Source organism: Parasteatoda tepidariorum, chromosome 9 (genome assembly GCF_982258835.1).
Source record: "Parasteatoda tepidariorum strain Cologne lab strain chromosome 9, Ptep-v5.0, whole genome shotgun sequence".
Taxonomy (NCBI): Eukaryota; Metazoa; Arthropoda; class Arachnida; order Araneae; family Theridiidae; genus Parasteatoda; species Parasteatoda tepidariorum.
The window spans coordinates 24,785,945-24,811,682 of NC_141763.1; the positions used below are offsets into that span (position 1 = coordinate 24,785,945).

The window sequence follows — 25,738 nt, forward strand, 5'->3', positions numbered from 1 at the left end:
GTTACCATTCTCAATATTGAAAAATTATTTTTATTAATAAAGCTGTTGCTTATATCTGAGCTAAGAAAATTACATACTTCCGATGAAACTTTTAGTTTTAAAACACCAATAAAAAATAGTGTATTTATAAAAATTTTCATATAAAAGACATAATATTTTAAAATAAATAAAGTAAGTTTTTGCCGTTTAATTTCTGATTATATGACTTTACAGACTATCAAGCAATCGCAACCATGGCTATTTCTTGTTTCCAGAATCAGACCAATATTCTTGAAGAAACTGAAAACAGCAATCTGAAAAATCATTATCTACGCATCATTCAACAGTTCAAACAAATGCAGCATTCCGATGGGAGTTTTGGAAACGTTCATACCACATCTTTAATAACTCAGGTAAGATGGAAGAAATCAAATTATATATCTTAAGGCACTGCTTGGATTATTGTGGCTCGTGGCTTATTGTAGATAATGCTGCTCTCGGGCCACCTGTGATATTTTTGCGATTGTTAAAGCGATTTGTATTTGAATAAAAAAGAGGGAGGGAGGTTTTGAAGCTGAATTTTCATTTTCTTGTTCTCAGGACATTTATTCTGAGAATTTAATGTTATACACAGATTTTTATTGATGGGTATGTTTATTAAGTAATTGAATTTATCCTTTTAATATCTAACCGTTTACTATAATACAGGTCTCCGCAAATCTCTTACCAGTAATAAGGATAAATTTTAGTTTTCCTTTGTTCTTTAAGGATTGTTTTCGAAGACTCATATAAAATCATGCTTTTCTTTTGCGAATAATATGCTATTTCCATAACTGCTGTGAGTTTGCAACAGTCACTCATGACTGTTGGGACAAGTTTAGCCTATTTTAAGCCAACAACATCAGCGCAAAACGTCTATATGGAGAGAAGCAACAGTTTTGTGAAATTGAAAAGCGTTTGTGGTCTAATTTTTTAATGTTCAAAAGCTTCCTCTAATGCTGCATTATCTCAGCTCATAAAAAGTTTCAAAAACTGAGACTAGCGTAGTGATTTTGATGATTTTAATCTAGGTAGAAAAATATCGCCCAATTGGCGATTTGTGAAAAGTTTAATAACTTTTAAAATTTTTAAGTTATTTGTCCGTTCTACAGCCGAGATCACACAGCAAGATGATGATGGTCTTCACTGCAAAATAGTATATATAGTTTAAAATCATCACTTTGCTTTAAGTATAAATACACTTAGACTGTAGCTGTTTTTGTTTTCTAAGTGACCGAGTTTTAAAAACCATGAAAATAATCTAAATGTTATGTGAAATTCGGGAGTTTTGTAAAGTTCTGGTGTTAACACATTTTTGACCGAGAATGACGCCATATGCCGTCTTTCGTTGACCTAGTGTAATTCACATACATGCGAGGTATTATACATTATTGACAAATTATGGATATCGTTAATTAACCGTTTTTTTTAATTACATTTGTAATTCTAAAGGCAAATCATATTATAAGCATGAACAATATAAAAAATTCTTTTTGAGAAACCAGACACGTTATTAACCCTAACTCGTGTCCATGCTGTTACAGGCACTTCTTTCAAGTGGCCATGAATACTCAAAAGACTGGAAGCTAAATGCCACCATAAAACACCTGATTCGTAAACTATCACTACCTCATGATCTTTTGGCGAGTTACCTAGCTCTTCCAGTTCTCAATGCCAAAAGCCTTTCAGATGTCGCCAAAGTAAATTGCAGTTTAAATCCAAGGAGAAGTGGATATGGTAATAAAATTCTCATTCTATTCTATTTTACTTTTTTGTTAGACAACAGCTCCAGCTCGAAAGAACATTTGTTTATTTATTGAATTGGCTTGATTTTGCTGCTTTTATCGTAAAACTGCAAATTTTTAAATTTTTCAGTCGGATACTATTCCCAAATAAAGTGGTAGCAAAACTTCAGTTACAAGATTTTATTATTGATCTAAAATAGGATTAAAATGGTCTTCGCTATCAAGACATAAACGATAACTCTTAGTAATAAAGTTAAGTTGCAACATGTGCTGGTGAAGTTTTCTAGAAAAATACCGAAAGAATATTTTTTTATCCAAATAGACGACTTCCTTCTCGCTGTCGTCAAAATGACGGGAATCTATTTCTAGTGTCCGTGATATTTCTAGGCTGAAGTGATCAAAAGATTAAAACAATCTTTTCTTCTTCTTTGCCCGGAATCTTGTATATTTTTCAATCTAGACCCCAGATGGCGGCATCATACTATTTGTAATGAGTTAGCTTATTTTAATCTAGATGTCAAAACTCGTCAAATATGCTTATTTCTGATTTACCTCAAAATTAAATATGAATACATATGTTGTACATCCACTTAGTTTTACATAATTTATTGAATAAAAAAGGCCTTTTTCTGACCGTTTTCTTCAAAATTGTGGGAACATTAATGGGTAAAATTGTGTCTATTAAAGTATTGGTCGTAGAAAGTAATACTAATTGTAGAATCATTTGTCTTTTCATAATTATATTTAAATACGCAAACGAAAATTTTAAAATTAGTAAGTGTAATTATTCCAAGTAAACAGTCCAAAACTTTAAAGAGCGTTAAGCTCAATAGACATTAAAGACAAAGGACAATTATAAAATATTGCCCTCTTGCAAAGAAAATAAGCATGAAGATAGACTTCTTAAGCTGTCAGTAACATTATTTTGAGAGATTTTGAGACATCTCTATGTATTACAACCCTATGTTTTATTACTCAGTTGTTTGCCCACCGTAGTGTCATCATCATCGAAATATATCTGGGCGCCTGGGGCCGTTAGCGGCTTTTTTCCCATTCGTCTTGTATTGTGGTCTTTAAGGTGGTTCTTTCTGGTAATTGGAATGCAATTGGAATAAAAGTAAATTAAATATTTTGTATTTTAGTTAAAATTACGTCACTACAAAAATGAGCTGCCATCGGTCTGGGGTTTATGTCTTCTCTTAAGTTTTCAAAAGTAAAAATTTCGTTGAATCCTGCGGTGTCACGATTTATGGTCTTTTCGAAAAATCTGAAATTTAACTTTGCAATATGATGATCTAAAAAATCTATGTTGAGGTCGCGATGTATGTTTTTATTGCGGATAAACCATCTTACATTTGTTATTTTCCTGAGGATTTTATTCTAGCATATTTTGAGTTTTTTAAGGAGTGATGTGGAGATGTTGCACCAAGCTGGAGATGCATAAGTTAGTACCGTAGTGTAGCGTCATCATTAAAGCTATTACATACCTGCCAACTCTTCCGGAAGATTTTATTTTTATATTTATAGTGGTAGTAAATATATATTATTTTTTCTTTTATGAACTTAATTTTTTAATGATTTTAATCACCACTATTCTTAGAAAAATTAAGCAGCTATATTAATCTGCCTTACTCATACCTGCCAACTTTTAATCCCTTTCATTATGATTTTTCCCAATGGTATTAAAATTCCAATTTTAAGCAACGAAATACGTTGTAATTAAAATAGCTTGAGCTGATAGTAACGCATATTAATATATATGCGTAAGTTTTTTAAAAATAGTGGTGACAAAATCATTTAAAAATTAAGTTTATAAAAGAAAAAATAGTATATATTTACTACCACTTTAAATATAAAAATAAAATTTTACGCCAAATGCGTAAAAGTTGGCAGGTATGCTTACTACATATCTGCCAACTTTTAATCCTTCAAAGGATGATTTTCGCCAGTGGTAGTCAAATGGAATATAAATTGCAATTACAGGCAGAAAAATGCGCTGTACTTTGAACAAGCTTAGACAATATTCTTAAACAGTATTGCATATTTATATATATGCTTAATTTTTTTAAAAATAGTGGTAGATCAAAAAGATTATAAATTAAGTTTATAAATGTTAGGAACATATGGAAAGCATAAATTTTACTACCACTTTAAATATAGAAATAAAATTTTACGCCAAATGCGTAAAAGTTGGCAGGTATGCTTACTACCATGGTTGTTATACCCGGATTCGGCTGAATCGACCAATCAGATGGCTAGTACACCACCGGCAGACCCTGAGACCGCTCCCGGGACCACTACCGACACCCCTGCGGCAGCCTCTCCCTCCTGCACTCCAGTCCGAAAGAAGCGGAGAAAAGCTAAGCCAAAGATTCTCCCCGTGGATGTTTCACCACCCAAGATTCCCGATCCCCCTGCGAAGGTTCCTGCTATTCCAATGACGGAAAAAATTGAGACCGAGAACTCACGTACTGCTAAACTTTTGTTTAGAGGTTTCTCGGCCACAATTACTCCCGACATTCTCCAAGCTGAGATAGAGACTACTGGCCTCATTCCAACAAGGATTTTCCAATTGAGACGGAAGAATGCAGATAATAACAACAAAAAGGATTTCGTAGTTATTTGCAATGATGCTAACAATCTCAGCAAATCTTTCCTGAACACAAGGAGGACTTTCTTCGACCGACCAATCAAGATCGAGCATTTCCGTGGTGGGCGTGGCCTGATTCAGTGCTACAACTGCCAGGGATATGGTCATACTCAGCGCTCCTGCACCAACAATCCAAGATGTGTCAAGTGTGCGGGGCCACACCACGGCTACGTTTGCACAAAACCCAGATCAACGCCTGCTAAATGTGCAAATTGTGCCGGCGACCATACTGCCAACTACACCGGCTGCCCATCCAGACAACTGAAAAGGCGCCTTCAACCCAGACGAAAACCCAGAGCTGATTTACCAAAACCCATTCCACCTAATATTTCACCTGCAGCCAGAACTCTCCTACTCGTTGCCGAGTTGGAAAAACTCATGGACAATCCAGAAGTGCTTGCACTTCTCCAAAACTTAGTAATTTCCAAAACTTCAAAAATTTTTACTTCAGAACAGACTTAGCCAGCCATCCAGCCAATCACCGGGCAGCATCCACCAGGCCACGCCCACCACCTTCTTTTTCTTCTCTCCCTCTCTTCTAGGCCCACTCCGATGCAACTACTTCATGATTTCTAACTTCATATGGAGAGGTAAAAGGCCCCTTCGGGGCCTAAACGCCTCGGTAAATTTGATACGACGGCGACGACGACATGGTTGTTAACTTAAGTTTTCTCAAATACATCGTATTTGTTTGCTTAAAGTTGAAGTTTTAATTCCATTTTAATACCACTGGGAAAATGATAATGGAAGGAATTAAAAGTTGGCAGGTATGCTATTATATATGTTTGTGTAATTAGTGGTGGTAACATGCAATATGGCTTTTTTACTTTTAATGTATATATATAATAATTTTATTCAAATATATAAATTTCTTTTAATTAATTTACAGATAATCTTTCATCTGAAATTAGTGATTATGCTGGTCCAAAAATGCGTATCCAGTACTCCCTATTTGTTGGGGACGAAATTGATGTCATCCACACCATCTCACTGAGAGTGCCAGAAAACTATACAGCTTATGACGTAATGGAATTAGCCAAAACTGAGGACAGCAAATTTAAGTAACTATACCAACAAAAAAGTTTTTTTTTCTTTTTTTTTAATGGCGGTCACTTGGGGATTGTCCCATCGGCCACGGGAATGCTAGAACTGCTGCTCTTTTCTCGTTACCCAGTGAGCACCACAGCGGTGGAGCAGCGTCGCCCACGTCACACAACCACAAACCCGTTTATAGGGCGGGTCACATTCACACAAAGGAGAAAGGACATAGAACACACACAGAGAGAAAGAAACATCCATGCCCTCAGCAGGATTCGAACCCGCGGCCAATGGCTCCGCAGTCAAACACGATAACCACTCGGCCACTTGGTCGGCCCAACAAGAAAGTTGATATTTTGATTAAAAGTGCTGGTAATTATTTAATCGTGAAAAAAATCTAATTTTTCTCTTTCAAAATGTTCCTAGTATCTCGAACAAATGAGGGCGTTTATAAAAATACATAAAATTTGTTTATAAGTATATAGAATTGATAAGAATATAAAAATAGCTTCTTTCACTTTTCACTGCATTAGAGAGATAGGCATAATTCTTCCTTTAGTTATAAATTCTGATAACTATAACTGTAAGAAGTTTTAAATATTCAACGAAAGTGACTTATATGTCTTAAGTTGATTTTATTTTAAAACAGACGTTGAACAGTCATTTAACCCCATAGCTTTGTAATTTAGAACCCAACCCAGAAAACAAGGAAACTCATGAATTAAGCTGTGGGACAATTTTTTGTTGTTGCTGGATATGCATAATCATATTTAAATACTATGTGATCTAGTCGTTAAATACAAGATGGCTTTATTATTTTTGATGACAGGTTTGCCATTTTCTATTTATCGTTTTTGATAATGTTAGTTGTTATATTTTGTTCTATCTATTGTCATCGATAATAATTTATATTCGATATCATAAATATTGTATTTGATACCTAAGAAGAACACTTTAAAATAAAGTTAACACAATATTTTAAAAATATCAATATTTGACGATATAATGCTATATTACTGAACTCTAGTTTCTACACTGCATAATAAATCGAACGAAATAGTATATATATATATATATATATTTACGTATAATCTTCACTACTAGATTTTTCTTCTTTTTTAGTTTTAAATACGAATCTATTTCTGGAATGCTGTACGTATATGAAATTAGTGATGTAACTAATGACCCAGAAGCTGGATTATTCTGGCTGCTTTATCAAGGTCAAGCTAATGTGACAGACAATCTCACTCACTACAATTTCGGTAAGTCTTTGAATTTTATTACAGAAACTTATTTCTCAAATAATTGAATCATATTTCAAATTATATTGCATTGAAAATTTATTGAAATGGTATGCACAATTTTATCAAAGCTCTAGCACAAACTTTTCCTTATAGCAGCACTTACAAAATAATATATTTTTTCATCGAGTTATTGTAGTACTGAATTCATATCTTCTGAATTATTTAAAGTAGTCGTCACATTGGATACATTATTTCTTTCAAAAATAAATGGAAACTTGGATAGTTGGAATAGAAAATGGAATACTACTTTTACGATTTTTCTACGATCACAGAAATCTAACGAAATTTTTAATTTTTAATTTTATTTTAATGTAGATAGCGAAACAAAAGGAAACTGAAATAGTTTGAATAGGAAATCGAATACTACTTTTTTAATTTTTCTACGATCACATAAAGCTAACGCAAAATTTTTTCATCAGAAAATGAATTTAATGCCTTTTTATACTTTAATAATTTAATTTAATACTTTTTAATTTAATAATTTTATTTAATACTTTTTAAATTAATTTAATACTTTTTTTTAATATACATTTTTACTACATTTTTCATACTAATTTACTTTTTACCTCTAAATTATTTTTTAGGCTTATAACAAAATGAAAGTGTATATAGTAAGATGGATTTTAATAATTTTTTTGTTTTAAAAGCTGAATCCATTAAATAAAAACTTTTTTTTTTATTATTTTTTTTTTATCTTTATTTAATTTACAGTTTAAGTTAATGTCTGAAAAAATATTTCATTAATTTCAGTTTTGAAAATCAAATTTTATAAACTTCAATAACTCTCAGTGTTATAGAAGAAATTGAAAGATTCAAAGAAAAATATTCTTTTTTTTTAATCGTTTAAGAATCTAAAGGGGAAAATTAAATTACATTTGATTTGTTTGCCATTAAACAAATTTTTTTTTATCACACAGTGTCTAATATTAACTCTTTACTTTTATTTGAATGAAATATTCTCGGTCTATTTACGTACAATTTACTAAACAAAGTTAAAGAAATAATTTTTGAAACAATTCTTTTCAGGTCCAGACCAACTTATTATGCAAGACAAGGAGCATTTGGTCATGTGGTACAAGAAAGCACATTTCTGAAAAGTATTTTATTACTAGTTTGACCAACGATAGTGTAAATAAAAATTTAAAAGAGTACTTTTTACACATGTTAAACTTTAAGTTCTATTTTGTATGTAAAAAAAAATAAAGGATTCGTCTCATGCGTTTTGTTGTTTGGTAAACTTAAGAATTCTAATTTTAAAATGAAGGGATTTAATCTTGAGTTGAATGTATAAATGAAATAACAGTTATGATATAGACATATTCTAAATGTTTTACAGTAGAAAGAATGTAAGTACTATAATAATCAAATAAAATTGCTTATTGTGGTAAACACAATCTTTTACATTTAACCTTTTGCACTCGAAGTCCTTTTAACTGTTAAAAAAATGGACGCAACTACTAACATTTTGACCGATTTTTTTTTTGCAAACTTACCTTATAATACCCAGAGATCACTGAATGTTCTGTTCGGGTTGGCTGGGCTCCTGTAGCCAAATATTAGCCCTTTTCCCATTCATCATAAAATATCCGTAATGGACATACATAGTACTGTTGTACTACTGGTTCAGGTGAACCTGAAAGTTAAAAATGAAAAGAAAGCATATCATGGGTGATATGTCAGCTTGATGGAAATAGATCACTGAATGAAGTTGTAACTAAACATTAAGATGAAAAAAATTTCACAATTAGAGTGGGGGTAATTTACAGGTGACTGGCAGTCACCTCTCGAGGGGAAGGGGTTAAATTTTCTCTCACATTCATACATTTAGTTAGGTACTGCCAATTATCATTACTGTTAATTACCTGTAAAAGTAATTCTGATAGTACAACTTGTATACATCGAACTTTTTATCCGAAATAATAACATACCTGCCAACTTTCATAGTGGTTGTAAAACAATAAACGAAAAACAATCTGACTCAAAAATATATTTATATTTTGATCCCGTTGAAATTCGCTTGTGCAAGGATTATTATGCTTTCATATATTTATTGTATGTAGTGGTGGTCAAACTCATTTATAATTATCATTCTAATTTAAAAAGTTAATTGGAATAGCCTGAGTATTGCTACCACTTTAAATATGAAAATAAAATCTTCCGGAAAATCCGAAAGTGTTGGCAGGTAAGTAACAACCAGTTCCATGCCTGCCAACTACAACACTTTTTGCAAAGAATTTAAGGGTATAATAATTAGGTGTAAATATTAATCAGGGTTAAAAAGAGAGAACTGGTAGCCAAATTATTTTTGTAACAGTTTAATTGTGGGCTGGGTAATGATAGTTTGCTTTATATAATTCACCACTACTTTGTTCGAATAAAAAATTGTATAGTTACACTTTGTTCTAAAGGAAAGCAGAACTAAATCTGTCAAATTAGCTATGCCCCAAACCTAAGCTACTACTCTTTACTTTCTATCATCCTGATACTGATTCCTTACGATTACATTTATGCAGAGATGCCAACTTGCTCCGGACAACAAATATATATTTTAAAGTGGTAGTTTATCATTTGTGATTCTTGGTTTAATAAATTCAATTTAGTAGATTTTTATCCACCACTATTTCTAAATAATTCGTAAGCTTATATAATTCACCACTTAAATCCAATGTCATGCGGTACCTTTTAAAAAGCAAGCAAAAATAGTAATATATTTGCCAATTTCACTCTGTGGTTAGTTACCGTTTTTTTAATTATTTTGGCGTGTCCGGAGCAGTTGGCATCTCTGTTTATGACCTTCTCGTCCCGAAAGGGTTAATTATTCAAGGTAGTCACACGTATTTCCCTATTACCTGGAACAAGCTAAAATGTAAGCTTGATACTGTTCGTAGGGAAACTTTTTGTTGTGGTAGCAAAATTTATGTTTTATTCTTGGTATGGTTAGATTTGATAAAAATTTATTGTAGCAACAAAAGCTTTTAAACAATAGAAACATGTGTATTGAATGCACTTTTGTTGCAAATTATTTGTACTGAGGTTTTTAAGGTATTTTCGGAATCGATAAAAGCTTTTACAAAATCTAGCCTTCAATTCTCTGAAAATAGAATTTTTTGAAGATAGTGAAGCAATTAGGACCCCTGCTATAACGTCCAGTTATTTTCCTCCTTTCCAAGCAAATTGGAATTTTAATCATGCTGTGACACGTTAATGAATTTGCAAAATTAAGAAAAAAAGCTGCATCTCTTACATTTTGGCTCTCTTAAATTTCATTCGTATGCTCGGTTGCTGATGACAACATTATAGGTGGAGAAAAGGTCGTTATTGCGATTACTAAAGAATGAAACATCAAACTCAATATTTACCCTGAGTGTAAGGACCAAATTATATTGTTGGGTGTAAGTGAAAAATTGCAATAAAAAAGTTCATATTTAAATCAAATATATTTTTACTTTACAAATATGTTTCCATTTTTTTATAGCAAAAACACTCCGCAGCAAAATTTTCAGCAGAACTTTAAACTTTTTATTTTTTATTGGAAAAACTACACCATGCAGAATATTTAAAACTACGCCGTTAAATTAAATTTATCTCGTGCTATACTATTTTCTTTTAAGTAATGAGCTTTTCAATGAAAGTTGATGGAAATAAAAATGTTAATGGTAATTTCTAATGTACTGATGTATTTTAAAAATTATCACTCATTATAAATATTTGATAAAACTGTGAACACTAACGAGAAATATATTAACACGAAAACAACAACAAAACTAAAAATAATTTTGCAACAGTAATAGTAATAGTTTTGCTCCGTAAAACTGAAATTCTATTATGATTTATTTTATGATTATTTTACAAATGTTAAGAGAAATTATGTACTAATATAAGCTGTAAATTAATATAACATATAATATCAGTAAAATAGTATTCTCAATAAGGAAATTTTTAGCATACCAATCCAGAATTAATCTAAAATTATTGTCCACCAAATAATATAATTATTTTTAATAACCAAAGTATAAGTCTAATATTACAACAATAGCAGATATTTAAGCAACCAAGTTTTCAGTTCAAAATTCGAACTAATTTACAAAAACAAACTTTTTTATTCTAAAATGACAAAAAAAAATTCGTAGAGAATTGGAATCCCTTTCAGAAAATTCAAAATTATACATGAATGGAATAACACCACCGTGTTTAAATAGTCGCTGTTTTGTACCACATCACAAGGTGATCTTCATCTTTCAATGTAATTTGGTCTGGACCTAAAAATTAAAACACATGCATATAATTATTCACTTGTAATTAAATAAAAGATTTATCGTTGTAACTGAATTTTTTTTTCTAAATACAAACATCTGGCTTCCACCAGGTTCTTAGAAAAATTTATTAGTGGTGACGAAAATCAAAGACTATTATCTTGAAATAGATTCTTTACCAACAATACATGTTACAGAAAGAGACACAGCAGAACAAAATTTCTCACGTATAATGAGGAATATAATAAAATAATTTATAATGTAATTTTGTTATAGTTTAAAGAAGTTGTTATTTTCTACTTTTAGCTTCCACTTTTCGTTTTATAAATATTGCAATAATCCTTCCATGTCTATGTAATGTTATTTATATAATGAACATGAATGTTTCCATCTTTAAGCAATTTTTAAGAATGAAGTAAATCCAAACTTTGATTTATGAAATAAAGCACATGTTTCCAATATGGAAGCAATTGTAGCCCAATGGTTAAATTAACATGTATGACCTCTTCAAAGCACTTGGGCAAACTCCCCAAGACAATGGAATGAGTTTATTGGTTTTCAACAAATAGAGACTATTCTCTTACCATAACGAGATAAACTCTCGCATGGAGTTCACAGAAGTACTTGTAGTACACAGAAAATACTTGCAGTCGATACAATTTAAGTTTCAAGCTTGTTTCAGAAACGAGTAAAATATTTTTCCGGGCAAGAAACATTCCTGTGCATATTTTATATCGATTAAAAAGCTGTGACAGTTACAAATGTTTTGCACCTTTAAAAAAATAGTGCGTGGAGCACCTCCGCGCGGAATAAGTTAAACTTCACAACCTGCGACGTTAATTGTAGAAGAATCAGCAGTCGTAGAATGATCACTAGTTCTATTCAACGACTCTTTTTCCAGCTCCGCTCGCTTCCGTGCTCTGTAATCACGGAAATATTGTGCATTTTTCCCTCGTGGACCTCTTGAACCAGTGGAAGAGCTTGTGGTTGCCTCATCGTCTCGCCATGGAAAATGTATTTCTATTAATGTGAATGCGTCATAATGTAATTTCAGAAGAGAAACAATCAATTGATATTCACAAGAGACGTACCTTGACATAACCTTAAATCCGTCGCATTGTTCGTGGGATTGTTTTCACTCATTTTTTGCAATTGTTATTCACTAAGTTTGAAAATAAAAAAAACTACCCTATTAAAATATTTGTGTATCAAAACAAACTAAAAAAATATTTATAGAAAAACAATGCTTTTATGACTTTTAATTATTTTTATGCTAGTGAGAACTAAAACAATATGGCAATGAATGAGGTAAAACTGGATCCTACCACGTGATTTCCTGGACAATAAAAATGTAGCGTTAAACGTTAACCTTGTTGGAATGCGCATAAGAAGTATAACTTCAATAAAAAAGTGTCTACCGTATCTGTACTTATACCAAAATCACCAAGTATTGATGTCAACTGAGCAGAAACTCGCAAGAAACTGAAAACAAAGACTAAGAGAGAAAGTAGGTGCAAACCACTACCTTCTAGATAAGGGGACAAAAAGTGTTGAACAAACTTAAGGGTACTCGTTGGGGACCGAACCCGGAAATGTCCAGGACTATAGGCAAATCATGACATAGCTATATTTTTAAATATTTTGCAAATACAAAAACCCTTTGGCGCACTAGTGACTGTAGTTGGGACGTAAAGGTATGGATACGGTTAATTTTTCCCAAACCAGAAATGAAATAATTTTTCTATTATCCCCCTCCCCTTGTCCTAGCTCAGACTTCCTGTAAGTATTCGTCTTGTGACAGTAAATTAATCTAAGGTTTGGTCTAAGAAAAAGTCTAAGGTTTTAGAAAAACCTTCAGGCATTAGAAAATCTGTGAAAGTATATGCCCGTCAATGCTAGTGGAAGCTTTATTTTATTGTACCACTAGTAGTTTTAAAGTCTGGAAAGTCGGAGTTTTCATACACATACATTTTCCTATTAAAATAAAATATTGTGTAAATCACAAATAATTCGGATGATCGGGGTTTTTTTTATGTAATAAACATTATATTTTTTTAAGACTTGTGGGAAACCTAGACAAACCCTAAAAGTTAGAGTTTTGATAATTTATATGAATGACGAATTTTAATCGAATCCGCCCATTATATAAACAATTATTGGATTTATCTACCAAAACTAAAAGAAATAAATCGATACACTTGACTTCTGGTAATATGTAGAAAAACTATTGCTGTGTTTCTTTATTAGTTTTGAGAAAGGTAAAACTCTTTTTTGTATTGATATAAATAGTTGTATTCAGAAAAAGTAATTACTTGATGTCGTTTGTTTATAAACAGAAGACTTGATGGATCCCAAATAAGCTAACCAAAATTTTCCAACGTCAGGATCATTAATTATTTTTCCTATTTTATACACATACATTTTGTTCAAGATTCTTTTCCATTCAAATCTGTAAGAAAAAAAGAGAATCATACTGTACAATACAAAATAGAATAAAAACGAGGATATATATGTGGGGACGGCATGAGTGGTCGTCTTTGAAAATAAGAGACACTGTACTTTAACAAAACATATATTAAACGCTTAATTTACATAAAGATGGACGATAAACAAACACATAAATAACACAAAAATAAACGAGTTCGTCTTCGTGAAGTTAAAAGAAAATTATTATTGCTACTCCTCTCTGGAATTCATAAGCGTCTTCTTTTTGGTTAGATCCAAAACGCGCTCCCGTGTCTCTCGTGTCTTAGGGAAATTCGCACGGGGTCTAACTTGCAGCGTACATAATCTGGTTGGATTTCTAGCTAGATCAGCTTACAGCACAGGAACTGGCACCACCGATCGGAACTGGCACTACAAATAGGAACTGGCACTACAGAACTGGCACTACATATATACGAGGGTTGCTATTTATGTTTCTGGCCTAATAATGAAAAACAAATATGTAGGATCGAAATTGGTTTTATTGTTTTTCAAAATATTCTCTATGATAATCAATACACTTTTGCATGCGTTTGAACCAATTTTCAAAGCACTTTTTCCAGTCCGATTGAGGTAACTCCAAAACATGCGTTTTGAATGCATCAACCGCTTCTTCGGGGGTCAAAAATCCTTGTCCACGTAATTTATTTTTGATGTGTGGGAATAAGAAGAAGTCATTGGGTGCCAAATCAGGGCTGTACGGCGGATGACCCATCAGTTCGATCTTTCGCTCCGTCAGAAATGCCTTTGTTTGAGTCGATGTGTGAGAGCTCGCATTGTCATGACGAAGAATGATTCGCCTGTTCTTCTGCTTTTTTCGAATTTCTCCGATGACTTCTGGCAAACAAATGGTCGTGTATCATTCAGAATTGACCGTCCTGCGTTGCTCTAACGCCACTGTTGCCACATGACCGTTAATGCCGAAGAAACAGGCAATCATTTGTTTCGATGTGCTTCTTCCTCGAACAACTTTTGTTGGTTTTGCCTCGTCTTGGAAGACCCATACAGTTGATTGCTGTTTTGTTTCCGGCTCATATGCGTAGATCCAAAATTCGTCACCTGTGTAGATGTTATACACAGCCTTTGATGTACCTTGAACGTATTTTTCCAACATTTCCTTGCACCAATCGACACGAGCCTTTTTTTGAGCGTTTGTCAGATTATGCGGGATCCAACGCGAACAAATTTTTTTACGCTCAAATGTTCATGCAATATTTTATTGATGCTAGTCATACTAATGTCCAAAGACGCCTCTATCTCACGGTATGTCACATGACGATCTTGCTTTATCAGTTCACGCACAGCATCGATCTTTTCTGGCACAACAACGGATTTTGGACGACCTGCACGGGATTCGTCCTGGATCGAACATCGACCACGATTAAATTCGTTAAACCAATTTTTTACAGTGCTGTAGGATGGCGCTTTATCGCTGAATAAAGAATTGAGTTCACCGAAGCACTCTTGTCTTGACAATCCACGTCGAAAGTTATGAAAAATAATGGCACGAAAATGTTCACGATTCAATTCCATTTTTTGAAAGAGAAGAACTTTTCAATTTACTGTCAACAACACAAATGAAGCTATAATGGTAAATCGTCTGCTGAATTTATGTTTAAAAATATCAAACTTTCGATTAAAATCGTCTGCGGTCGCCTAGCAACACTTACTGTTGCCAAGGCCAAGGAAGGCCAGAATAAATAGCAACCCTCGTATATAGATTGTATAAGAAAAATAACCATTTTATTGACAAATGATAAGCTGGGCAGATAAAGCTAAGAGATATTTCAAATAAAATTGATATTATGAGTTATTAAGTTATCACACTGTTAGAAGAAGTTTTGTTCTTTTAGAAGTGAAATAACAAAACCGGGAAACATTATTTTTCTTGCACATGAGATTTTCTAATTGATCTTAGTTATTTTCAAGTCGTCGATCTCAAATCTGTAAGCTAGTTTTTATAATGACATTTTAGTCATTATAACGTTAAGAAACAGGAAGTCACATAAATGTTTCGCAAACTTCTAGGGGAGTTGGGGCATATCATTTGGGATCAAAATTGCATATGATCCCATGCCTGGAACTGTCGTCATACGTTAATAGGAGCGCTTCCATATTATGAACTGTTTCTTCGTGTTCTTTTGTACAGGCCATAATGCTGGGGAATCGCTACTAGCCGCGTTCCACGTTTCCGGGCATGGGTACCTATGCAATTTTAATACAAATAATGTGCTTTAACTTCCCCAGAAGTTTGTTGCAACATTTATGTAATTCCTTATTAAATATAACATTTTTGAACTTGTACATTTCGACAAAAAATATGCATAAACTTTCATTTAAAAAATTGTAGATTAGGAGTAAGACTAATTTCGGATTTAGGATCCCTTCTCTCGAGTTAGGCAAAATAAAGTTTCTGTATAAATGCAACAAAAAATGTGTTCCCCAGAGTAATTCATTTTGTTTATAAAAATTCTTTATCTGTTTAGGACAACAATTTCTTGCTGATTTCAAGATACATTTATTTACTGATAAATAATTGATTTCTATTAAAAAAATTTCGAAACAAAAATTTGCACCCTCCTATAACACGGAATGTGAATTAGGCAAAATATATATTATATTTTACTGAAAAAAAGCTACTACTATGAATCATTGTTATTTAAACCCTTTGAAACACTAACTTAAATTCTAAGGGATTCTTAATTATTTCTATCTTAACAATTATATTTCAAAACAAAATTTTTTAACAGAACTCTGAAATGGCATATCATATTCAGAGATGACAACTGCTCTGGACAAGATGGCCTTGAATTTAGTATGCATTTAAAGACGGAGGAGGACGTGGGGGGAAGCGAAAATTTCAAAATTTTTTTTAATAAATATAGACATATTTTGTCAAATATTTTATCGGGTACATATCACATATTTTGTTATTATTGTTTGGTTCTAACATATTTTGTCGAGTTCTAAACTATTTCAAGCAAAACCACGCACTCTTACTTGTATTTGATATCCTCTTCTTCCGCGTACCGCATTACTTGGTACGCTGTGTAATTTTTTGGTACTCTGAGAAAGAGTGTGTGGATTATATCTTTCTCGTCTCCGATGAAAAGAGAAAACTGAACTCTTATTTTTGGTCCAACATATTCATCGATTTCAGATTTCAGGTTACCTGTAAAGTTAACGAAACACAACATGAACAAAAATGTTAATTGTTGTTGATTGAACTTCCGAAAGATAATTTATATCACATCACTATTTAACGCAAGTTACTTATTACAGCTATAATTAACATAGACGTGGAAAAAATTAATGACTGTTTAATAAAACTATACATTCTATGTTATTTTTAACGAAAAACATATTTGATTACCACTTGAATGTTTGAATAAAAATTTTCCTTTAAGGATTGCAAGCGATATAATTTAGTGTTATGTATTTTATTTCACTCTAATAGAGATGTCTAAGCCAGAAGCTGAACTATATATCGAATAAACCAATAATTTGTCATAATTTTGCGTTTGTGAATGACAACTAGTTGTTGGTCCCTCTAAAACTGATTGATCATTGATGGACTGCCAGTGAACAGGTATGTAAAATAACGTCAACTTAGACATTTCTACAAATTGTTATTGAACGACTGAAAATGAAATGTTAGCAATAAAAATAATAGTATTATGGAATTGAGTTTAAACCTGACATACAAAAAATAAAAAGACGAAATGCTTTACTGAATAAAAAAACTGTTGCACAGGCGAGTTATGTGTTTCTTTGTTATGATGGCAGAAATCAAGAGAAAGTCGACATTTATCGGTGAATGACAGTCATCACATTGTCGCTTTGGGGAATGTCCGAAATAATTGTTATATCCGAATTAATTTAATCGCTGATATTATTATATTTATTCAATATTTTAATTTCTGATGAGTATAGATTAGCTGAAGCATCAGTGTTCGGAATACCGCTTAAATGCATACCGGACAGAGTCACTTAACTTTAAAGCATCAGTGTTGAATATATCCAGGCAGTGGCACTTAACTAGACCTAGTATGTATTTCGGAGATTTACCAAAGCGACTATGTGATTGTCAACATTCACCGGTTAAAGTCACCAACCACCAATTTCTGTCATTCACAGTAACATATACATTCACCATAGTCGCAGAAACTAAAACAATACATCTTTAATATCGTGATTTAATTAGATGCAAGAAAGAAAATGCAGTTGTTAGTTTAGTTGAAATTTGTTTGCTCTAGTGAGGAGGCTTAGGAATACATACCAGGGTAGCCTAGGCTACAGACATCATATATTGATCTCATCAATACTTTTCATGGTGTAACGTCATCTTACTATCTTCATCGATGAAATGCAAGCAAACATGTAAATTTAGCATTCGGCTTACGCGGTTCACTAATTTTCAATTCTATCCAGGAGTACTTGTGACATCACATGATTCAAATTGGTTAACACAGTCGGCATGTTTTAATGCTTTAAGAAATGTATATACTAGTCTTTTGCAAATCTTGTTATCAAGACTTTTGGAGGAGTCTAATCTTTGCACTAGCATAGACACGACAACAACATATAATAGTCGTGATAAATTTGTTTTTAAATAATCTTTATCACTGCCAATTAACCACAAAAGTTCTTAAAGAAAGAAAAAGAGAGTGATCATAACCGCCATGTATCTAAAGAAAATAGTATGGGTACTAATCAAAACTAACACATCGTCAGATATTATACATTTGTTTCAACCACATTATGTAAACAGAATATACAAGTTACCTGTGATCCTTTTCCGGGGATTTCCTGTACAATTCACTTTAAAGATATGTGTCAGACTTTTACCATTGAATACAGGAAGTGTTAAATAAACAGTCGGGAAGTCAACGTCGGTAGAATTAAGTTCCTTAATTAAGTATTTTACTGTTGCATTTAGGTTCCAATCTCTGGCATGACCTAATCCGCTTGATATTAGAGCCTGTTATGAAATTAAGAAAGTAATGAAATTAATGTTGAAGATTAATTAAAAATTTTACTAGGCAGTAAAATTTCTATATGAAACACATGATTAAAAGCAAATAATTCATTTTTTTTCTTCTTTTATTTAGAAATTATGCAAACATTAAGTTAGTTTTGAAAGTAAATCTATTGGTAAGTTTTGAAATTGAATCTATTACAGTCTAAATATTTGGGTAAGTTTTGAAATTGAATCTATTTAAAATATTTTTTAAAAAATTTACTTTTGTGCGATTAAATTAATCATTCAACATCTTACAAATTAATACTGAAAGTAACCTACTTCTTATAAATTGATGTTGATAATCTTGAAAGTTAATGGTCATAATAAGTTTCATTCATAAGTTAAGAGATTAAGTTTCATTCATAAGTTAAGAGGTTAAGTTTCATTCTCAGTTTTACAAATTAATAATGATAATAAAGGAATTCTTACAAATTAATAATGATAATAAACGAACTCTTACAAATTAATAATGATAATAAACGAATTCTTTCAAATTAATAATGATAATAAACAAATTCTTACAAATTAATAATTATAGTAAACGAATTCTTACAAATTAATAATGATAATAAACGAACTCTTACGAATTAATAATGATAATAAACGAATTCTTTCAAATTAATAATGATAATAAACAAATTCTTACAAATTAATAATTATAATAAGCGAATTATTACAAATTAATAATGATATAAACAAATTCTTACAAATTAATAATGATAAGAAACGAATTCTTACAAATTAAAAATGATAATAAACGAATTCTTACAAATTAATAATGGTGATAATCAACGTCTTACAAAATAATGTATAGTATCACCCGTTTCTACTTGAAGGGCTGTTAATTAATTTTGTGCAATTAAAAATATTATTCGACATATTTTAATCGTTCTCATTCGACATCTTACAAATTAATAATGATAATAATCGACTTCTTACAAATGAATCATGATAATAATCGACTTTTTACAAATTAGTAATGATGATAATCGACATCTCACATAACAATAGTACACAGAACCATCAGTTTCACCTTTTTGGATTGAAACAGAGTTATTTGTTCTCTTTCTGGTGGTCGAATAATTATTTTTAGGCCAGTGTAAACTCTACACAAAAAATGCAAATTTTCGTCAGTAATAATGGAGAAATTGTTTGTTTCATTTAATGACTGAACTTTTTCAATGCATGGTTTAATCATTTATTCATAATATGGATGCCTAAAATTGTGATTTGGGTTGATTATTTCATTATTTCCATTTTATTAAGTCGCTCTTTTGCGAGTGACGATGGAACTATTAATCTTTTCCTAACAGTATGAGTAGAATTTATTGTAATTTTATCCCCAAATTGAAATATTCGTCAATTGCGAATTTGATCACTTTGTCTCGAGATAGAGTTCTCAAATTTTAACTGAAGTTCTACACTTGATGCCCTCACAATTTACAATTGTTTAGTAAATGGTGTAACAAAATTTATCACCAAGTAAAAATTTGACCGTTTTCTAACTAAGACAAATAGCCAAAATGCTAAAAGAAAATAATTAAATAAAATAAAAAAAATCTAAAATTTATGCTTTAAGTGGCGAAAAAGGTATCCGTATTAAACTTCTGCTGTCAATGAAAAACCCTCCCTATCTTTTGAAAGTGCAGTGTCTTACATTTTCCTTTTTTAGGCCTCTTTTTTTAAATCTTTTTTTAATCCACTTAAAGAACGTAGTTTTTAGTATTTTTTAAGTAAATTTTATTATCTAATAAAATATACTCTCGAGATCTCAAAGTTGAAGGGATGCTAAAAAAAATTCGACATAGCGAGTGTTTGAGATAACAAGTTCAAAACTAAATGCATACTAAAAAGTAGAAAAATACATTCTAAAATATTACCCGAATAAATAGAGTAATGAAAAATAACAATAACTATACTATTAAATATGTATGTAATGATAGTTTACTATGCCTAATACAACATCGATAGTCTAAATACAACAACGATAATTTTATTTTTAAAAGTAAGACAAAAATAATTATGTATTTAATAGAAAAGAATTGGTTTACAATACACTTATTTTGTGATTTTTCTGAAAAAATTCTAATTTCTATTTTGAAAGAAATTCGACCTAACAAGGTTTTGAGAAGAAACTCTAAGGAATTCTAATTTACCTTACTTGGATATATAATGCCAAGGGGAAAAATATTTTTTTTGACATATCAAGGATTTCGTGACATCGAAGTTCGATATATCGAGAGTGTATTGTACTAACTAATTCTCTAAATCAGTGGATACCAAATGATGTTCCTTGGAAGAGTTAAAGGGGTTCAGCGAGTTAGTACTTATTATAACCAGTGAAGAGTTTTAAAATCTCTGATTATATTTAAATGCAAACTATTATTCCTAATTTATCTAATCTTTCTGTTGCCCTTATGAAATTATTTCAAATGAAATTGAATTTTATAAAAAAATATATGTAATTATTTCTAATTAGTATATTGAATAAATTATAAGAAGAGCAAGCATTTATAAAATATTGCATTAGTATTTTCTTTCGCGCCTTTCAAATTCTTCATTAAAGAAATTTATTTCCATAATAATCATTTTCAACATTTATAGCAGTTCTTTCAAGCTTTCATTTTGAAGTAAACCATTATTCAGGTTATTTTATTCATTTTTCAGCTTATGTAAATACACCAGAAACCTAATTCATTACTAGATTATAGCACAATGACAGCATGCCGGACATAAAACCTAATTTAAGATTTTTAATGGTAAAACAATGAAAAATCTTCATTCACATAATTAAAAATACTCTTTTATAGGCTATAACGTTCATTTTTACCTTAATTGACTTTATTTATAAAGTCGGATTTCTGCCGAAAGAAGGTTGATTATTTAGGGTTCCGCAGTAGAAAAAAATTGGGAACAGCTGATCTAAATAATAAAGATTGGATCACCTGCGTTACTAAGGAAGTTGTCTGTACATTTCCGAAACTTCCATCCGGGAGTTGGCCCTTTTTGAATTTGTCCAATGTTATTTTCACTTGTGATACTAAAGTAGTAGTATTGATCTTATTGATGATGAACGAATTGTTAGTGTAGCATGCAACTGCCATTACAGCATAAGACTGGATATCTGTGAATAAAAAATTTTCACTTTAGCCAACAACAATCCTTCTTTTATACTTCAATTAATACAGTGAAACCTGTTACGTTTATCACTTTTCAAAGTTGACAATCAATCTAAGCTCGCATTTAATTATTGAGAACCAAATATATTCCGTATTAAAAAAAGTAGTTTCTTCTTTGTACTCTAATCCTCTGTCTATCTTGTATCAGTAGTAGATATTTTGGTATAAGAATGAATGCCTTCTGTTATATGCTTGTAAATATCGTTTAAGACAATTACCTTCACTCACAACTAATGCATAATATTTCAATAAAATAAAGCCAGTTAACAAAACCATAATATACTGATAAAATTAACATATTTTACATAGGTCTTATTGCAAAATAATTCCTAGATTTCGAATGGTTGAATCAGGAGGAACTCAAATGGAATACATCATTACACAGAGCTCAATGAATGTGATTTATTTCATATTAATAATTGAAATTCGTATTTACAGTTTAAAACGCCACACTTTTATGTATACTACAGGCAATGTTTGTAATTCATCATTCAATGGACTGCCTAGAACTAAGTGACAAAGTATGAATTGATAAAACACTTCCTACATTGTAAGAATTGATAAAACACTTCATACATTGTCAAGGGGACGTATTCATAAAAGGGTAATTGAAAACTTGCCCAAGTAGAACATATGCTTAGTCAAAACTTTCAATAAGTATGATTTTATTTTAATAGTCTTGGTTGAAAGCAATTTTTTGGTGCAATAGGTAGATTCGTATTTTATTTCGTTTTGTTTAATAAAAAGGTCAAGCATTTTAGCAATCATAATGTATTATTAATAACAACCGGATTTACCACGGAATATATTCAGCTTTTTTCCAGTTAATGTGTTCAAAGCTTTTTTTAGATGGTATTATAAGGTAAAGCACCATTAATCGGTATACACTTACAAGGTATTTGCTGTACCGATTTCTTTTCTGAATCGGATATTATTATTACTAATTAATACCTGCTAATATTAGAACAGTAAACCTTTTAAAAATATTGAGTTATTGAAGAAAAACAATATTTTTCTTTAATCCACTTAGGTATACATATTAATTTTGTAAGCATCAATTTTTAACAGCAATATGATTGGTACCTTTACAATTGAAAAATATTAAAATTTTAAAGTTAACCCCTTGTTTTTATTTATACTGTTCTCATTTATAATTGAAAAGGTTTCATATTTTTCCCCAAAAAAGAAGAAGAAAAGTAAGCAAAATAAAAAGAGAGCTAAATATAATTGCATACCTTTAACAAAATGGTACTCAGAACTGCTATTTAAAATTTTAAGCAAGTCTTTTGGCGCTCTTTGAGGCCAGCTCTCATTAGCATTGCAAAGAGACAAATAAACTATAGGATGAGTTAAGTTTAAAGATGAATCTACTTGTTCCTTCAAACGTTTAACCAAGTTTTGCCCGTAGAAGTGGCGAGGACTGTGACAAGTTACCAGTAAGCTATTGATGAATGTGCTCAAAAGCTCATATGAAATCGGACTCCTGAAAATGTAATATGTTAATTGTTGTTTAATATATATATATACACTGGTGTGTAAAACTTAAGCAACAAGTGGTTTTTCAGCCACAGCTCCCCCAACAAAGTATAAGACAGCCATGAAATTGCAGTATAATATGCACGTAATTCAGTAGAAAGATTATATGTATGCAAATTTTAGAAGTAAAACGTCGTAGGTGATGTAAGTTTACGTAAACCTTGCGGGTCGGCGCGCGCAGGTCAGAGCTGTGATAAAAGGATGAAGCGCACCGTAGTTAAAGACATTCACTGCAAGTGATTTTTTTTGCGAAACATGTCTTCAAGAAATCATTTAGACGACTTTACTCGAGGAAGAATGATTGGGAAGCTTGAGGAGGGGCGTAGTGTGACCAGTGTCGCCGAAGAGTTCGAGATCAACAAAAGTGTTGTTTCTCGTGCTTGGAATGCCTTTAGAACTACTGGTACAGCTGTTCGGAAGGTTGGTGGTGGCCGTCCAAGGAAAATAACACCAAGAGATGATCGTTACATTGTCCTCCAGGCGAAAAGAAACCGTTTTCAGTCAGCGAGCGCCATATCTCAGCAATGGCCAATTACAGTCAAATTTTTTTATAATTTTAATGCATTCAGAATCCCTCAAAACTTCCAGAAAACATTTTATTACTTTTCTAAGAAGGCTATTTATTTAGTTATTTTCAATCAAAAAACGCTTACTTTCGTTTTCGCCTGAAACGGGGAGTCACGTGATTATTCACGAACTGACGTCATACGTGTCCATCTGCCGTTCACTAACAATAGCTGTGCTGTGAAAACCAATACGTTCTTGCTTTCGTTTAAATTTTCTAATTAAATCCAACCATTTTAGATGGTCTAAAGCTATCTGTATAAAAAATTGCGCCTTAATATCGCTTAATAAAAATTTGGATTTGATATAACGTATTTTTATAATGTTAAATTTCAGTGGTACCCACTGAAACATTGTTAATACTTGACGAAATTTTCTAGCTCGGAATATTTAAGATTTTTTAGTTCAATAAAAAAAGTGCATGGTATTGCTTATAAATGATGCGTTATAAATACAAAATAACTTCGTTTTTTCATTTTTTAACTATAATCTTAATTTTAATGTATACTTCAAGTCCATGTGGAAGATTTATTTTCATCTTAAGTGAAAGAAATGTTGGATCAATTTCTTATGTAGAATAAATAGTTTTAGATTTTAAAATGTAGGACAGCGTAAGTTACTGATAATTTTTATCTATTTATTCTAGCGTGAATTCAAAGCATGTAATTGTCTTCACAGCAGTAACCTCTTAAAAAACTTGTGATCCCAGCAAAACTTTATATATATATATATATATATATATATATATATATATATATATATATATATATATATATATATATATATATATATATATATATATATATATATATATATATATAACTACTATAAGCAAACTTTATTAACTTTACTTTAATTGTCTTAATCTATGCTATAAGTATTTGAAATCAAGCATATGCATTTATTTAGTTCTTTATTGCAGAAATAGGAATAAAATTTCATAAATGCATATTAAAAAAAATTTCGCCATAGCAAAGTTCCTATTTACTCAAAAAGTAAAAATATTGAGAAAAAATATCAACATTACTGTTTATTTTTAATTATTTAATAAATTATTAAGCATGTGCATTAGAATTTCTTTCCATTTTGTATAAGTTAATTTTTTATTTTTCTTCTCTAGCTTTAGTGAAACAAAAACTTCCCGCTTAATGATATTCGCTGACATTTTGTGGATAAATAAGTTAATTAGATATGGATAAATGAGAAATTAAGTGAAATTTTAAATATAACTAGATTATGGTGATGTTGATGGTCAGATATATTTCAATGGACTAGATTCTTGAAAGTGTTGATACGTTTTCGGCTATACCGTATGCATAACCTGATATTTTTTTAAAACAATTTTATTAAATTTTTTTTAATTAAAAATGTATAATGTATTAATTTTACTATTTTAGAATTCTTCATTGCAAGCACTGACAAATAGCTTGCAAAAATAAGGAGAGAAATTAACAATAACCATACTTTATAAATACTATATTGCAAAAAAAGGAATTAAAATTTATAAATTTAAAAATAAAAATAATTTTGAACTGTAACGGAATTCCTATTTAAGCTAGGAATAATAAATATAAGCGTTAATGTGTATTTAAATATTTAATGCATAGTGAAACAAAAAAAAAAGATAACATAAACTGCATTAGTAAATATTTACTTAAAAGGAAAATCCTTCAACTCTAGTAATAAATAAATAAATTAAAGAAGCAACATTAAATTACATTATTTGAATTTTTGATCATTAGCACATAGATTGTAACGATGATGGACTGATATTTTTCAATGGACTAGATTTATGAAAATACTGATTTGTTTTAATGCAATAACGAATTATAAAATCATTCATCCTATATCAAAATGTATAAAATTTCTATCCAATCTGCGACTTATTTTAATTATGTAATTAGGTTGTAATGAAGCATTACTTTAATTTAAAAGTAAATGGAA

General features: G+C 30.9%; 2 protein-coding genes across 4 annotated transcripts in view; one reads left to right on the forward strand and one right to left on the reverse strand.

Annotated features, from left to right (window-relative positions):
- The window catches only part of LOC122272859 (uncharacterized protein CG3556), a 31,131-nt gene extending 23,158 nt beyond the window's left edge, over window positions 1–7,973 (forward strand). For both annotated transcript variants that reach the window (XM_087151057.1, XM_087151058.1), the window contains exons 9-13: window positions 214–392; window positions 1,563–1,755; window positions 5,303–5,474; window positions 6,574–6,713; window positions 7,782–7,973. In XM_087151057.1, coding sequence (XP_087007183.1) covers window positions 214–392; window positions 1,563–1,755; window positions 5,303–5,474; window positions 6,574–6,713; window positions 7,782–7,849 — 752 coding nt within the window. In that variant the 3' untranslated portion in view covers window positions 7,850–7,973. The remainder of the gene's footprint in view (window positions 1–213; window positions 393–1,562; window positions 1,756–5,302; window positions 5,475–6,573; window positions 6,714–7,781) is intronic.
- Window positions 7,974–10,739: 2,766 nt separating this feature from the next.
- LOC139426931 (uncharacterized protein CG3556-like) overlaps window positions 10,740–25,738 on the reverse strand; it is a 28,473-nt gene continuing 13,474 nt past the window's right edge. Inside the window, exons 6-11 of one of the 2 annotated variants that reach the window (XM_087151063.1) lie at window positions 22,930–23,177; window positions 21,461–21,639; window positions 18,278–18,473; window positions 16,493–16,664; window positions 13,321–13,457; window positions 10,740–11,014 (exon numbers count right to left, since the gene is read on the reverse strand). In XM_087151063.1, coding sequence (XP_087007189.1) covers window positions 10,947–11,014; window positions 13,321–13,457; window positions 16,493–16,664; window positions 18,278–18,473; window positions 21,461–21,639; window positions 22,930–23,177 — 1,000 coding nt within the window. In that variant the 3' untranslated portion in view covers window positions 10,740–10,946. Of the gene's footprint in view, window positions 11,015–13,320; window positions 13,458–16,486; window positions 16,665–18,277; window positions 18,474–21,460; window positions 21,640–22,929; window positions 23,178–25,738 lie in introns of those variants that run through there. The other variant, XM_087151064.1, reaches the window with a different exon arrangement.